The 13685-nt window shown below is 34.3% G+C and overlaps 1 protein-coding gene across 1 annotated transcript; it reads left to right on the top strand.

The window, feature by feature from the left end:
- The first annotated feature begins 10254 nt into the window (after window positions 1–10254).
- LOC581555 (FAD-linked sulfhydryl oxidase ALR-like) lies at window positions 10255–12851 on the top strand. The gene is made up of 3 exons (XM_030984161.1): window positions 10255–10465; window positions 11733–11959; window positions 12384–12851. Exons 1-3 carry the CDS (start codon window positions 10256–10258, stop codon window positions 12547–12549), a joined length of 603 nt encoding a protein of 200 aa, XP_030840021.1. The 5' UTR covers window position 10255; the 3' UTR covers window positions 12550–12851.
- Window positions 12852–13685: the final 834 nt, after the last annotated feature.

Genomic DNA, 13685 nt, shown 5'->3' with positions numbered 1-13685 from the left:
CGGGCATGACCGCGACCCCCCCCCCCCCCCCCCCCCCCCCCCCCCCCCCCCCCCCCCCCCCCCCCCCCCGTATTTACCCCTCCTCGAAGGTCGGGACAGGAGCAACCTGCTTGACTGGTCCCAAATAATGCACGACAAGGCGTCATCATTGTGAAGTACCAAAGACGAATTCACCCAACTCGGTCACACCATTGAGACCAACACGAGACCAGCGTACAAACCGAACAAGCAATTACATTAACCCCCTATAGTGGGTGTGACTGAGGTTCTCACTCGTGATAATCCCAACCGTCTCACATGCGATGCATATTGTGTGCAAGGAATTTGTTTCGCTTGGCGTGCCCCTATTCATCCAAGATTGTTATACAGAGTCGTCTTATATCGACGAGAAGAAAAATTAAAGGCACTCTCTTGAGCCGTGTGCCAATACTTTATCGACTGATTGAAGCATCTGATGCCCTTGCATGAATTGCCTTGCATGCTCAGATCTTCCTCTATCCAGCGCAACTTTCAAGACAATACAGGGGCGCGTCTAATCGATATCACTTCCTATGGTGAATAAAGCCGAAAATTCTTGAACGACCTCGGTATTGAACCTTAACGTGGAATTAATCTTTAGAGGTACTTTAATTTTTAGGAGGGAAAATTATTTTAGCCCTGTATTTACATCGATTTTAAGCAGCGTCACTTGGGGGTTTCGTTTGAAAGCAGTGAGAAACCGTGCAAGCTAGTCTGTTATATGCAAATGATGATAGTTGTACCCAAATACATCGAAGCCGCACAAAATGGGGAACCCCTCTTATAGGGTTGAAACCGCCTGAAGACACACTTGAAAGGGTTCATTTAAAACTCTTCTATTTTGGTATTTGAACTTAGGGTTTTTGATCGGTTTAGTATGTAGAGATGACAAAATGGGCTAAAAGTGCGAATTTAAAGATTTGGAGTTGTATTTTCTCGAGAATAAACTCAATAACAACAAAAAAAAGTACACTAGAAGAACCCTGGAAACACTCTAAAAGACCGTCCGAACAATAATTGTTACTATATAGAGCAAAATGCTTGTCGAAATAATTTTCAGTCTTCTTGCAGATAGGCCACATAGGCCAATAATATTGAATGATGATTTAATGACAATATTGCTTTAACGTCTCTGTGCGCTTCCAATTCAATTCTCTGGAAATTAAAACGCTGACCTAAATAAATGGTACAAGCAAATAGTAAATTCAGACAGGAGCATGTTGAATTTTAACGTTTAGCTTTAACAACATCATACAGGCTCAAATCATAAAATCATGTTACAGAAACAGAACAAAACGTTTAAACTAGAATAATTTGTTCTCAAGGCAGCATTTGTAGCAATTATGATTTCCTAATACGCTATCGTTTATAATGCTCTTTGTTGGATCTAAATGCATAATTGATTGATTAATTAGATTGCCAGAATACAATTTGTCCAAGGCCTCACTTTAGGATATGCCCTTATTCACACGTATTGTACCAGATACTTCTGGTGCATTTACTATACCTTTCGGGAACTAATCCTCTTAGCCAAAAGGGCATTAATTTGTATCCCATAACACAGGCTCGGAACAAACATTTTATATTCCAGAGGATATTGGCACCAATAAATTGAAAACGATAATTACTACCTTCTATCATAACAATAAACATCGCCTCGCATGAGCTCACTTCATATTGATAAATCAATTATCTATAATCATGCATGCACAATAGATATCTGACAGTTGAATAATTGTTATTGAAACATGAATAAGTGTTCTGTCATGAACATAAGCACTTTAAATGTGTCAACCTTTTTGTCGGGGCATTAATGGTATTCTGTGGCAATTTGTCAGGGTTCCGAAAGTAGTTTATTGGTAAAGCTAATTATATAGCGAGTATCATAACAATGAGGAAAACAATCCTGAAAGTTTCAATGCAAGGAAAGTAACTGATGTTTTAAAGAGAAAATCGATGTTTCATTTTAATATTAGACTAAGTTTTCAAACAGATCTTAAATAGTCTATATATACTCTTTGAAGTTCAATAATTTTTTGTTTAAAGATTCTTTCTCTAAGAATAGTTTTGTCTACAAGTCATGGAACATAGAAACATTATCGCTTTTAGCACTTGAAGTAGGTGTTAAAACTTCGAAAGCGTTTTTCTCGCCCCCCCCCTTTTTTTTAACCAGCGTCCACGCTACGCAACCTTTTACCGGGCAACCGACGGTGTGTTGCTTTCCAGAGTCCGGTAAAATTATGAATGTCAATATATATTAAAATGATTTGAATATGATTACTATTTCGGGATATTATTAAAAAAACGTCATGATGGTTAAAATTATCAATTATACTTTTCATTAACGTGAAGACCTTTCCTGGTCTTCTGGTTTGCAAAGCACACAACAATATTGTAGAAGTTGGAAACAATAATGAGAGAACACATAGGCCTTTAAACATTCATAATTTGACCTTCCTTTCTGTAACAAACAGCATTGTTTTTACGCCTATTTCGAGGAGGCATTCGAAATTCGTTGCTTGAAAATTACCTTTATTATTTAGTAATTTTTCTCACTTGGATGGGGTGATTCCAAAGATTGTGTACACTTTGTTACTTGTTATTTGGTTAATCTTATATATTTTATTTACTCCAAAACATTGCCATTTTTCGCAATGCAAATTTAATATTACTGTATTTTTAGAGGATTATATTGAATATGATAACAGATAAGAGACAACAACAACAACAATAACAACAACAGCAACAACATCAACGACATCCCTTCCGGAGCTCTGCCATTGCCAATTGCCAAAACAGTGTCCGCATCAAAATGAGAACCAATACTCATAACGTATACGCCACTTTCCCCATGTCTAATCGCACGCATTGTGGCATTGTAGAAATAAGCTATCCAAGATAGTTACGATTTTATCTAAGGACAACGCATAATTACACACTTGAAATGTTATATTTGTAACAACCTCGCCACAATTTCACCAACAATTTAAAAATAGAAAAATATTTTACTTGATTCACCCGAAAGGATAAATAAAGTATGTGACCCGTAATATAAGAAACATGATCTTATTATTCTTCTTCCTGTTATTGTTATAATTAGGCCTATATACTATTATTATCATTATCATTATTTTGTCGCAATGAAGTTGCATAATTTTACCCATGAATAAACATATTCTTTACAGCACAGTTTTGGATCAAAGTTTAACCAGAGCTATCATTGTAACATCAATAATTACAGGTCAAGAAATGCTTCCTCTACTGCTCTATCCCCGATGACAATGTTGATATTTTGTGATATTACAATATTTAAAGCCATTTAATGGCTCCTGATTACAAAAATAAAAAATCCTATTTTGGGTAAAAATGTTTGTGTTTTTTCTCCTTTTTAATGGAAGGCTGAAAGTATGATGGTGATGGCGTTTATAGCTACTTTGTTAGCATTATCGATAACATCTTTACAATTGTTCAGAAATTGAAATTGTTATACTGTTTCCGACTAAAAAAATACCGTATATAGATAAGCCCCCTACAACAGGTAAAACCAAGAAAAGAAGTACCTTAATTAGTTACTTGAATCAGGAATGCCTTTAGGTGAACTTAATATTATTGACAAACTCTGCTAATCCTTGTCCCAAACATCTGAACTGGACATCTATTTTAAGATAGATCTTGGACTGAAGAGGGGCGCTTCTTTGGCAAATAATTACTGATAGGATTACACGAGGTGTCACAAAAGGTTTTCGTTTTCTGGACGGGCACCTGTTTGCTCCCTTTTTACGGTGTTTGCTGTATAAAACTAGAGCGATTGAAGTTTAACCACTAGCCCCGTTTTCATTCACCAATTTGATCTTGATTATGGGAGACTGCGAGGACAGGCCGAGTACAGGATACAGGCAAATATTCATGCTAAAGAGTGGTTTGTGAAAACGACGACTAAAGAGAATGAAGAAGACTTGTGGTTTAAATGAAATACATCGTCAAAAACATGACCGGGAGCTATTTACAAATTGTAGAGATGGGCTTGTTTGGTTTTGGAGATTTGCATAACGGTTAGACGTTACATGCAAATTGATGCAAATCTTCTTGTGTTTACTTGCCAAAACAAAAAGAACTGGAAAGTCTATATTATAGGAGAGGAACTTGCAACGTACGTAACAGAAAATCACAACCAAACAGTTAGTGATTAAAAGAGAGAGAGAGGGTAGAAGAGGTGAGGTCGAGGAGACTGAAAGAGAGTAAGAGAAAGAGAGAGAGAGAGAGAGAGAGAGAGAGAGAGAGAGAGAGAGAGAGAGAGAGAGGAGAGAGAGAGAGAGAGAGAGAGAGAGAGAGAGAGAGAGAGAGAGAGAGAGAGAGAGAGAGAGAGAGAGAGAGAGAGAGAGAGAGAGAGAGAGAGAGAGAGAAGAAATTTCTGATAAGTGAGGGATATATAGAGAGGGCGGGAGAGAGAAAGGGAAGGGGGTGGTAGGGGGTGAGCGGGCTGAGGGAGATAAGTGAAGGAGGGGTTGAGGTGAGGTGATGGATAGAAGATTTGGAACGGAGAGAAATACAGAAAATGGGAGAGATGAGGAAGAAGAGGAGGTGGGTAATGTACAGGAAAAGGGCTAACAAGACAGTGACACATACTTTTTTCTATACTATATAGTTATAAGCAACTTTTCCAAAGATAGCTCGATGAAAGCAGATCGGAATGGATATGGTTGGATGCAGTCAAACAAAAAGGGGATAGGGGAGTTGCCTTGCCTTGTGTGTTATTCTACATTACATGAGTTATCCAACATTCGCCGGAGCAAATGAAAATTAATATCACAATGCAAGTTGATCTGAGCAAGTTCACTGATCTCTACGGAAAAATCGGATTTTTCCGTAGAGATCAGTGGAGCAAGTTTTTTTTTGTTTTCAATGATATTTTATTTTCTGCTTTTCACAAACAAGAACAAAATTTATAATAACAAACAATAACAAAATCAATACATAAAATAATCTGCATGTTCATATTATTCCATAGAATATGATTTTACATTCACAGCTAAATAATACAAAAGAACTTTTACTATTTACATCGATACTTACACCAATGTTCAAGACACTCCTATAATGTTTTAAACAAAAGATGGCGCTAGACCGCATTTGACAAGTTTTTTTCCTTTTCTTCCTTTCCCCAATAATATTTCATTTTCTCCATTGCTTTTCACAAACAATAACAAAATCAATACATAAAAAAATCTGCATGTTAATATTATTATATAGAATATGATTTTACATTCACATCTAAATAATACAAATGAACTTTTGCTATTTACATCAAATAAAGGATGAAACATGCATGCATGAAAAAGGCATGAACATAAAAAGACATTTAAGAGAAGAAAAAAAATGAAAAAATGAAAAATACTTACATACACACATACACACACGTGCACAGACACCCACTTAAAACATGCCTACATTTTGTGGGAATCTCGACCATTATATCAGCCATGTCCATTCCATTGCTTCTATTCGCTTTCCTTATTTTATCTATTCCGCACGAAGCTATTCTAAATTGTCCCACTTTCTAAAATGATATGTGAGTGTACCTCGGTCCCCAGCTAATTTCTTCTCCTCCTTTCTATTTTCTAATAATCTTTTCTTAATCTCCAAATAAGTTGGTGGTTTTTGTCTATTTTTACTATCTATAAATATCATATATTTTATCAAAATTATGATATGATTTAATAACTGTTCCTTCCCTATGTTAAACTCAACTACCCCTACATGGATACCTTTCCAATTTATATTTGTAATCTCTACTAAATTAAATAAATTCCCACACTCTTCCCAAATTGGTTTTACTTTCTCACAAAGACAAAATAAATGCTCATAAGTTTCTTCATATTTACCACAAAAAGAACATAAATTACTATCAACCATTTTAAATGTATATAAATGTAATTTAGTATATATAATATTATAAAGCATTTTAAATTGAAATTCTCTAAGCTTACTATTCAATGTGCACTTTCTAAGTCTTAAAAATATTAGTTGTATATCTTTTCCATGAATATTATAAGTCTGTTCTAAATGTCGTTCTGCATACGATTTTTCTACTCTCTTATTTAATAAAAAAGCGTATATAATTTTTGAGGTTATTTGATCTAACATATATACCTTTTCAAACATAATAATATCCATATTTAATTCTCTATCTATATTTGAGTGAGTATTTTTATTTAAAAATTGTTTCCATGAAGACGGGATGCCAAGAAAAATATGTTGTATTTTACTAATTTCTAAACTATTTAAACCTTTTCTTTGAAATTCCTCATTAGATTTTATATTACCTTCCTTATCAACAATATGATGCAACTTATACACATTTTTGTTAAATAATCCCTCATCAAAAGGAACATGACCATCGATAAAAACGAATCTATTACTATAGATAATCTCATTCCTCCTAGAAACACTTTCCTTTAACAAAAATATTCTCGTAGCCATCCAAACATCCAACATGTCTCTATAAAATGCTGGTAATACTAATTCAGATATACCTACGGTTGCATTATTATAAAATATCAAAATTCCTCCAGCATCTTTAGTTAAATAATTAAAATATTGTTTCCATCCCATGTTTGCATCCCCCGTTAAAAGTCTCTTTACCCACATAATCCTCTGCACTAAAATAAATAAATGAAAGTCCGTTAATCTTAGTCCACCTCTACAATAATCCAAGAACATTACATTTCGCTTTATCTTATCATTTCCTTTCCACAAAAAGTCAAAAACCAGTTTATCCAAATCTGTAAATACCCAATTTGGTACTGGTGTCAGCGCCGATACATAAATCAATTTTGACAAAATAAATGTTTTTATCAATTGAATTTTCCCCATTAAAGTTAAATCTCTTTGTTTCCACCAAGACAACAACTTTTTTATTTTACTCAAAATTTCCTTATAATTTGTCCTTTCCTGAATTTCAACATCTAAAGAAAAATATATACCCAAAATCTTGACCATTTGTACTACTTTACCAAATGGAAGAGCAATATTTTCATTTTGAGAAGGGCCCAACAATAATATAAAAGTTTTTTCTTTATTAATTTTTAATCCAGAATTTCTAGCAAAATTTTCAAACAGTTCCCCCACCTTTTTAAATGAATTTGAGTCCCGAATAAAGAGAGTCATATCATCTGCATAAAGAATTTGTTTTACATGTACGTTATTAAAAGTAAATCCTTGAATTTCAGGGTCTTTATATATTGAACGAGCTAAAATTTCAATACAAAGTATAAACAAATATGCGGACAGGGGGTCCCCCTGTCTAACACCTCTCTTAATATCAAAGTATCCAGTAGATGAGCCCCCATTAAAGACACAACTTTGAGCATTATTATATATAGTCTCCACCCATCTACAAAATGATGGTCCAAAACCAAATGTAAACAAAACATTCTGCAAAAAAGTATGTGAAACTGAATCGAAAGCCTTTTCAAAATCAATTATCATCATATATCCAGGTATTTCATTGACTGATGTATGATGAATTATATCATCTATCATTCTAATTGCTTCACCTATATTTCGATCCTTTAGATAACCCACCTGGTCGACAGAAATTAAATCATTTAAAACTTTTTTAATCCTTATAGAAAGCACTTTAGTCAAAATTTTGTAGTCTACATTCAATAAAGATATTGGTCTATAATTTTTTATAAATAAGGGATCTTTTCCTTCTTTATGAATCAAACTAATGACCGCCTGCTTTTGTGATGAGGAAAGTTCCTTCTTTCCAAAAGCTGAATTTACAGAATCTACAACTAAATGTCCTATCAATGGCCAAAAGAGTATATAAAATTCAACACTTAATCCATCATTCCCCGGGGATTTATTTAATGCCATTTCTTTCATGGCTGCAATACATTCACCGTTTGTTATTTTACCTTCACATAATGCACGCGAATCTGAATTTAATTTTGGTAAGTCCTGAAAAAAATCATCCACAAAATCAATTTCCTCTTCTGATTGAGCATAAAGCTTACTATAAAATGTATATATTTCTTGCATAATATTTTCTTGATCAAAACTTATATCTTCATCAATATAAAGTTTATTTATCAATGTTTTCTTTTTATTAGACTTCATTAATTGGGTAAAATACCCAGTGTCTCTTTCTCCGCATTCATAGTGTGATGCTCTAGAACGAATTTTAATACCTTCATTTATATAATTATAACAATCCTGTAAGTCTTTTTTGTTTCGTTCTAAGTCATCAACTTTTTGCTGGTCTATTCCATTCAGCAATTCATTTTCCAGCTTCAAAATATCTTCTTCCAAATTTTCAATTCTTTGTTTTCGTTGTTTCGCCTTTTCTTTTGAATATTTTCTACTAACATTCCTAATTTTCATTTTCAAAAAATCCCATAAAACTCTTTTATCTTCTATCTCTATTCGAAATTCTTCTTTTAATTTAATAATTTCCTCTTTAATACAATTGATGTATTCATTATCTTGACATAAACTATTATTTAATTTCCAATAGGATCCCTGAAACTTAAATGAATACATTAACTTATCGTAAAATTGCAATTGAATGGCTGAATGATCCGGAGCCGTAGAAGGTATTATATCACATTTTAATACTACATGTTCTATTTGCTTAGAAACAAACCAATAATCTAATCTACTTTGTATACATGAATTTACTTGCCTATACGTAAACTGTTTCTTCAATCCATTCCTTACCCTCCAAACATCCAGCAACTCAAATCTATCTAAAAATTGTTCAAATAAAATATGAAATCGAGACTGAACATGGTGTTTACTACTTCCAAAATAATCTAAATCATTGTTTAAAATAATATTAAAATCTCCCCCAATAATGATTGCATTATTTTCTTTATTAATTTCTTTTACTATTTTTTCAAAATTGACCAAAAAATCGATCCTTTCTGATTCCCTTCCTCTTACTGGCAAATAAACATTAGCCATTATCAATTTCATCCCCTGAATAATACATTCCATTATAACATATCTACCATTATTATCTGAAATAACATTTAACATCTGAATATCTAATTTATTATCTATTAAAATAAGCACCCCTTTACTATGGTTTGTCCCATGACTAAAATATGAACTCCCATTCCAAAGCAATTTCCAAGTCTCCTCCACTTTATTGTACTATATGTTTCTTGTAAAAAAACAATATCAGCACCTTTATCTTTACACCACGTACAAATTTTTGCCCTCTTTGACTTTTCTCGAATTCCTTTGACATTCAAAGAAAGAAGATTACATTTGATAAAAATATCTTTACCTTCCATAGCTATATATGAATATGAACATGTATTCTTTCCTCCCTATATAAGGTTCTAATACACAGGATGGCAGAAGCAGGCTCAATAATATATAATTACTAACAAAATCAGCATACTGGTCGAGATCCCCAACTACGTAGGCAATGCAATTAACACTCACATACAGCTCACACAACACACATACTAACTTAACTAAACGAAATTGTAAGCTGTATACATTCCTTTCTCGTAACTTACAGTGTAATTGTATATTACAAAGCTGGCTTACATTCTTAATTCCTGGCCAAGAGGCAAACAATGTCTGCTCCTTGTCATTAGCGTACTGTATAGTGACCTTACATAGATATTCAAATAAGTTAAATCTTGAACTGAAATGTAGTCTAGTGCAAAACACAATATGCATCATGGCAAAAGAGGACAATGACCTGTCATTCGAACAAATGCTTTCTTGTATTAATATGATTAGGTGTTTAATACCTATGTAAAAACTAAAGACACATAAGAAATGTTTATACAAATTGCGTTCAGATAGAGCTCTCCTATTAATATTCTGACAAGAATAATTTATATCCATCATAAAGCCATACAAACAAAAGTTATAAAATATCCTACGAGAGACAGACATTATGCTGAAAAAAGATTGTATCAAAATCATCCATCCTGCAACACATGCTTGCAAAACAAGTCCTTTAAGAACTCTTCTGAAACATCGAATATGGTCAATATACTTGATAAAATTTGTGTCAAGTAGTTGGAAATATAAGAACATGCATAGTGTATACCTTTGGAATCTATCCTTTTCATTTTGTCTCTTGCCTTTATAAAAATTTTCAAGTAGATTGAATCTTAAGCCAATCTGTGCTCTGGTGCTAAAACCTGTATGCATCATGAAAGAAGACGAAAATTGCTTTATATTTGAACAAATGAATTCTTGCGCAATGTTTACTTTCAGTCAAGAACGTAGCTGGCGCAATAACTTCAAGTGTTTCATCATCAGTTTCAAGATGGCAGCGCCCATGGAGCACACGAGCAGTACAGCCTCTGAGAAGAAACCGAGTAAGAAAAGGCCTTGTAGAGCATGTACCGACTTCAGAAGCTTTGCTCAAGATAAGGGAGTGATGTTGCCGCCAGGTTTCCCCGTTCCAAATGTAAGTATCTAAATCATTTGAGTAGGAAAACAGGTAACACAAGGACAAACTACGTCTAGTCACGGCTGTTGGATTGATCCTGCGCCGCCGGGCCTTCGGGGCCGCCTAGCTATGGCTGGAGTCCCGAGCCAGTGGCACAGGTTTACCGATGCCACTGGCGCTGGCTGGCTCGAAGAGATATCGTAGCGCAATTTTAAACCAAGATTTCTTGTATGTGTTATATTGTTTATTGGCTTGATAATGTATTTATTATGATAGATGCTTTCTGGTGATAGTCTTCATGGTCTTTATTTCATCATCATGTTCAGAATCAGACTCGGAGTCGGAGTAAGTGTAACTCGATCAGTCAAAATGATAGTTGGTAATGGTATGGCATGGTTAGGTAATTTAATTTCTTTATGGACAATGAATCTTTACGATGCAGTTAATTACAAGATGTTATTTGAATGGTGTAAATGCATTAAACTTCACATTTCTGTAGGACCTTTGTTTCATACTTGATTCATTAGAAAATCCAACATGGTTTTCTCCATTTAATATGTGTGAATGAGTCATTTGGAGGAAATTCATTTTTATTTTTTTGATCTATATTAGGAAAAGATATTTTTTTTGGTTGTTTTTGTTGATGCCGTTTATCACTGAGGTGTTCATGCCTCTTAAAAGGAGAAGAGGAAGAAGAAAAAAAAAAGCTGGTTTAGTTGTCGGCTACCAGAACATGAACTGACATACAGGATTACATGTAACAACAATATAGTAGGCCAGACTTGAATACCGGTAGATATCAAATTTCAAATAAGTAGAAAATTTATACAAGAATCATGTCTACTGCTTGTATGTATACCCCCAAAATAGTTGAAGTTAATAGAAAACTGTAAGTGCTATATTGTGAGTAATGTCGGAACAAGTACCATATATATTTTACTGAAGTGTGACAACTTCCTTAACTACACCAGGGGGGATCTAGCACTACATTTTTTTTTCATTTTGCCCCAGCCCACAGCAACTAATTCAATATTTCAGATTGTTCTGAGCAAAAGTAACAATTAGAAGAGTCTTGCTTCCCTTCTTGTACAAGAAATCACCAACCCAATGGCATTTTATTAAATGACAAATATTTCAGCCAGATGACATTGTTATTCAGCAGAAAGTACCTCAAGAACCCTCATTGTATGAGAACAAAAAAAAATGGCCACACTGTTTCCCCAATTAAATTTTTTGAAAATGAAATAATGGCCGATACATATTTATGATTTAAAAAACTTTACAGGGGTCAAACTCACAGGGGGCCACACCAGCCCAAGATGAAAAACCAGACCGCGAATGTCCGCTTGACCGAGAGGAGCTTGGTCGTAATACCTGGTCATTCTTACACACCACGGCGGCTTACTATCCTGACCAACCAACCCAGACACAGCAGTCAGAAATGAGCCAGTTTATCCATCTCTTTTCTAAGTTCTACCCATGTGAGGACTGTTCAGAGGATCTCAGGGAAAAGTAAGTACTATAATGTATTTGAAAATTCCAAAATATTCTAGATCCATGTAATATTTTTTCTTCAAAAGTCATTTGGAATTCCAAAGTAATGAACCTCAGGGGTGGTGCATCAACAAATTTTGCTCTACTTAATACAAGGATACTTTTTTTTTTCTCTTCTCTTTGCAGTTTGCTAATTAAAAGTCACTTGAATGCTTATGCAGAGTTTACCATGTGATATGTTGATCTGGTTTGTAGTGGTATATATTGATGAAAATTGTTTTTAAAAAATTCTATGTTTGTTGGCTATTATCTAAAAATAATTTTGAACAAATGTTTTGGATCTGGGTGAGCAATTAAAGTCAATGATAGATATACATAAAATCACAATTTTTAAATTATTATTATGATTATAATAATCCCATGTCATTATTACAATCCTCAGATTAAAGACAAACCATCCAGACACCACTTCAAGGAGCAACCTCTCACAATGGTTCTGCAGACTTCACAACGATGTCAGTAGGAGGTTAAGCAAACCAGAGTTTGACTGCTCAAAGATCGACGAACGATGGTTGGATGGCTGGAAGGATGGGTCATGTGACTGGTGACATCATTGTGACATCATCATATTTATGGACCAATGGATGTCGAGAATATTACTTGTTATAAATGATGTGGCTATTATACAAAGAGTACTCTGGATGGAATGTGTGTGGGGATCTGTAAGCAACGGGATTTGGACAAAGAATGTGGATGCAGAAACTGGATCAAGCCAATGGTATAATCAAGGAGCTTTTTCTTCAAGAGTACCGTAACCGAAGCTGTGACATCATAAAAATCTATTTTTAGAATTTCTCAATTTTTTTTTCATTTAAAAAAAAAGAGCATCAAAAATAATGTCTGAATGTCGAAAACCAATTGAATATATTAAGTATTGGCTGAGATATGACCATCTGAATAAATATATGTCCTATGGGAACTCAGTGTTATAGTGCTCTGGTTCCTAATGTTATGAAAGATGCCTGAATTAATAGAGCAATACATTTGGGCCTTGATTCTGGTGAAATTGGTTGTGGATGGTATCCAATCAATATTTCTCTTGGACTTGGCCGGAAACTGGTGCATGCACTGTGAGATTTGTTCCCTTGGAAAGTGATCATTATCAATTTTATGACAATGCGATGATAAAATCTGAAAATCCTACTCTTTAAAAAATTATGGAAAAGACTAATAATAATAATGATAATATTTATTTTAATTTTTATATAGCGCTTAATACAAATGTCTCTAAGTGTTTTACAAATATACAATTACCCTGGCCATTGGATTCAGTGCTTGCCCGCACACAATGTGTGCACAATCACCACTCCCTGGGGAGCATTCCAGCCAGGCATTACCATGACGCTCAAAAACTGTTTGACCAATTTAACACCTGGGTGGGGAGTAGCAAGTGCAGGTTAATGTCTTGCCAAAGGATATTAGTGCCGTGTCGGGATTCGAACCCTTGACCTTAGCATCTCCAAGTCAAGCGCCTTAAACCACTCGACCACGACACTCCCATAAGATACAGTGGAACCTTGGTATAAAGAGTTCTGATATAATAAGGTATATGTTATAATAAGGTGATTTTGCTGGTCCCAGTTCTTTATAGTCTTTTGTTTTTTACCCAGATATAACAAGATTCCTGTTATAACAAGGTAAAAATTTCCTTGGTCCCAAGGACCTCGTTATAACGAGTTTCCAC

Source organism: Strongylocentrotus purpuratus, unplaced genomic scaffold (genome assembly GCF_000002235.5).
Source record: "Strongylocentrotus purpuratus isolate Spur 01 unplaced genomic scaffold, Spur_5.0 spur5_scaffold_14, whole genome shotgun sequence".
Classification (NCBI taxonomy): domain Eukaryota; kingdom Metazoa; phylum Echinodermata; class Echinoidea; order Camarodonta; family Strongylocentrotidae; genus Strongylocentrotus; species Strongylocentrotus purpuratus.
This window is presented reverse-complemented; position numbering and strand designations above follow the sequence as displayed.